At 38.9% G+C, this 3,744-nt stretch overlaps 1 protein-coding gene across 1 annotated transcript; it reads right to left on the bottom strand.

Moving 5' to 3' along the window:
- Positions 1–2,268, bottom strand: LOC113482800 (ankyrin-3-like). The gene has a single exon (XM_026853862.1). It carries the CDS (start codon positions 2,266–2,268, stop codon positions 1–3), a length of 2,268 nt encoding a protein of 755 aa, XP_026709663.1.
- Between the last annotated feature and the right edge of the window lie 1,476 nt (positions 2,269–3,744).

The raw sequence follows: 3,744 nt of genomic DNA, 5'->3' as shown, positions 1-3,744 counted from the left end.
TCATCTTGTTATTAACATTTTCTTTTTCAAAAGTGTTACAATTTGAATCTGATTTTCTGTTTTATTAGATTCTGCTACTTGCAGTGGGGTCTTTTTGAGGCTATTAGCAGCTAGTAAATTTGCTTTTTCTCCTTGTGACCAGTTTACAAGGGAATTGACAGCATTAAAATGTCCAGCCTTGCACGCACAATGCAGTGGGGTATCCTTGCTGCTGTCTGAGGCGTTAATAGCTGCCCCGTGGCTCAGTAATAGATTTATCAAGTTGCTGTGTCCATGTTCTGCGGCGATATGCAGTGTGGTCTTTCTCCAAATGTTTCTATCATCAATATTTTTATTTTTCCTTGATGTGAGAAGAATTTTTACGATCTCTGTGTTTCCTTTGATGGCTGCATAGTGCATTGGAGTACATCCATCCATGTCCTTAGCTCCAGATCTTCCTTTCTTAGCTACCAGAACTTTGATGATATCGAGATGTCCTCTCACAGCTGCAGTGTGCAGGGGAGTCTTTTTCTCCTTGTCTTGTGTGCTGGGGTCAGCATTAGCGTTCAGCAGAATCTCAACCATTGTTTTGTCTCCCCTTTCAGCAGCAAAATGTAAAGGTGATTTTGACTGCTTATCCTTAACACTAACATCAGCTTTGTGGTGTAGCAGCTGTTGGGCAACATCAGTGTGACCTCTTTGACTTGCAATATGCAGGGGAGTAACCCACTCCTTAGTGACAGCATTAATTTTGGCCCCTGCATTAACTAAAAGGCCAACTAATGCTCCTTGATTATGAAGTGCAGCAACATGGAGCGGGGTTTCATCAGCTTGGTTCCTGAGGTTAATTCCCATCCCTTTGTGCAGAAGCAGATTTGTGAGGGAAGCAGCCCCAGCTTGAACTGCCAAATGCAAAGCTGTGTCGGAAGCAGGAGTCTTTATTCCCAAGTTTGCTCCCTTTTTGATTAGAACTTCTGCTGATTCAACTTTGCCTGTGCCACATGCCAGGAGTAAAGGAGTGTACTGTATTTCATTGCAGGCATTTATATCTGCACCTCTGTCAATTAAAGCTGCTACAATACCATGCAGATTTTTCTGTACAGCTCTAAAAAGAGCTGACTGCATTATGTCAGATGGCAAATCTTTAGAATATTCTAGCAATATTTTGAAGATGGAGGGGTGGTTGCTGTTGAAGGCTCTTTCGACCATGTTGGAATCAACACTGGCTCCAGCTTCTAGCAGTACTTTTGCAGTATTTTCAGACCCCTGAGAAACAGCATAACTGAGAGCAGTCTGTCCTCTTTCATCCTTTCCCTCAGTGGAGGCCCCAGCCTTTAAAAGCATTTTTGCCAGACTGCTCTCATCTTTAAGAGCTGCCATGTGCAAAAAGTTGTGCTTGTTCCTGTAGCTTCTCGCCTCTTCTTTCAGGAGCATCCTCACTATGTGAACGTGGTTATTCTGTGCTGCCAAATGAAGGGGTGTCTTGCCTTCTGTGTCCAAACTGTACATGTAAGCACCACGTTGGAGAAGCACTTTCACTGCGTCACCATGGCCTTTCTCAGCAGCCCTGTGCAGTGGTGTTCTTCCTTTCCTGTCCTTCACATCTATCTTTGCACCTTTGCTAATCAAATACTCCATTATCCTCAGATGTCCGTTAGCAGTTGCAACATGCAGCAGTGTCTCACTGGAAGAGTTTAGAGCATCGATATCATTATCTCTCCATGTTTTCTCTAACTCAGAAAGGTAGCCTTTAGCAACTGCATCAAAGATGCCAACGTCAGCATGGTCTTTTCTTGGGTTTGCTGTCCTTGAAAGTTGAGGGTTTTTTCCTTTCTTCTTATTAGTCCGTTCTCTCTTCTTTCTTCTAGGACTCTCTTTTTTTTCCTGGTGCCATTCACTGCTATTTTCAAACCAAACCTTGTCTTTTTCCAGTAAGTATCCTACCAGTTGTCTTCTAGCATCTCCAATGCTTTCATTTACTTCACTCACATATTTTCTTATCTTGCTATAAAGTTTTGGCTCCACTTGCTTTAAACATGGGTAAAAAAAGAGCCTGCAGGCTCGTTCACCATGAGAAATTATCATGTCTAGAACTCGAGAATTCTTCTCTGTTCGTGTCCTGTAGAAACTCATGACTATCTTTTTTTCTGGGGTAAAAATACCATTGTCTATCAGCCAGTTCAGAAGATGGTCTGGGTCGTTTATGCCTTCTACTAGCTCTTCTTTTTTAGTCCGGAGGACTTGAATTGCATATGGATTTGTAAACAGGCTAGTTGAATGCATGATCATGTTGCTAATCAAAAAGTGAATTGAGCTATTGTTTGAAGTTAAATATGAAATAGCAAAACAGGCTCACATCATTTCACACATTCTTTTCATAGAACTGTGAACCAACAACTGTTGTAGTTCAGTGATAAATCTTTAAAGAATGAGAAAGAAATCAAAACTCCCTCACCTTTGGTTTTCTAATAGTTAGAAGTCCTTTGATCTTTCTTCTCTGTTCTTCCGTAGCAACAAGTGAAGTTTAGTAACAAAACAAAAATCTGTGATATCTAAAGATATTCCACTTGGAAGATTTCTTCCAGATTTTTCATGCATAATTAGGGAGGAAAAAATGCTTTTGTGAATCTGATATTTGAAGAGAAGATACTTGTTTATTGAGTTTCTCTGTTCCTCTGGCCAAGCTGTTTTTTGTAGGTGCCTGAATGACCAGTCTATTAAACATGACAAAAGAAAACTCATGGCATAGTTACGGTTGCTGTGATTACATTACATACCTTTTAGGATCTCAAATGAAAGAGTACACATTGCCAGCTGAGTAGGTGAAAGCCCTATAATGTAAATTAAATAAAAACATAAAGACCTAGATAAAAATAAACTGTATAAGCAGCTAGTTATAAAAAGTGATCCAGCCTTTCTAATATGAGTTATAACTTCAGTCCATGAGGTATATTTAACTTAAAGGCTATTTAGCTTGTCATTCCTGCTGTAACCTGGAGTCTGTCTGGAACCTAATTCTTTTACATGAGGTAGATCAAGGCGTGTGATTCAGGATGCAACATTTAAAGTATAATTAAATAGAGCTTCGAATCTGTGAATATGTATAGTCTTCAATATGGGTGTAGGACCTTTGAATCTAGCTGTAATTAATTTAACTTATTAGTGTTAAAATTCTTTATGGAGAGAAGGAAATAAAATAATAATTATATATACATTTTGAAACCAGTTGAGAGAGAACTTGAGATTACAGAGTTCTGTGATAGCTAGAAGTAAAATGAGCTGAAAGCTTGACCTTATTTAAGCAAATGGGGAATTTTGCCGTCTGTTTCTTAGTTCAGTGCCCTTTTTGTTGGGTCCTGCTGCCTACGCATGTATTTTCTTTAATAGTATGTACAATGTGGCTGATAAGATTTTTTAATTTTTTTCTGTTGACTTTAGGTTTATAAGTAAGATCGCAAAGATTGTTCTAAAAAAAAAAAAAAAAAAAAAAAGATTTATTGAAGAAATAGCCGGGAAATGCAAGACTTTTAATATACATTTTGAAAGCCAGCCAGTTACCAGTTACCAAGTCAGCAAATTTGACAGCCAATTTAAGAGCCCAATAATTCCTCTGAAATGCAAAGAAGGGCACTACACCAAGAATAGCAAAACCTTTGTCACTTAGTTAATGGTTGTTAACTCATAACATGGGAAAGGATGGTTTATTGTAGGGAGTCAGGAGGTCTGAATTGTGTTCCCAAATCTGCGAATGACTCAGTCTGATGA

The sequence above is a fragment of the Athene cunicularia genome (assembly GCF_003259725.1).
Source record: "Athene cunicularia isolate RWA chromosome 8 unlocalized genomic scaffold, athCun1 chr8_part1, whole genome shotgun sequence".
Taxonomy (NCBI): Eukaryota; Metazoa; Chordata; class Aves; order Strigiformes; family Strigidae; genus Athene; species Athene cunicularia.
Note: the sequence above shows the minus strand (reverse complement) of the source record. Positions and strands in the feature narration are given on the sequence as shown.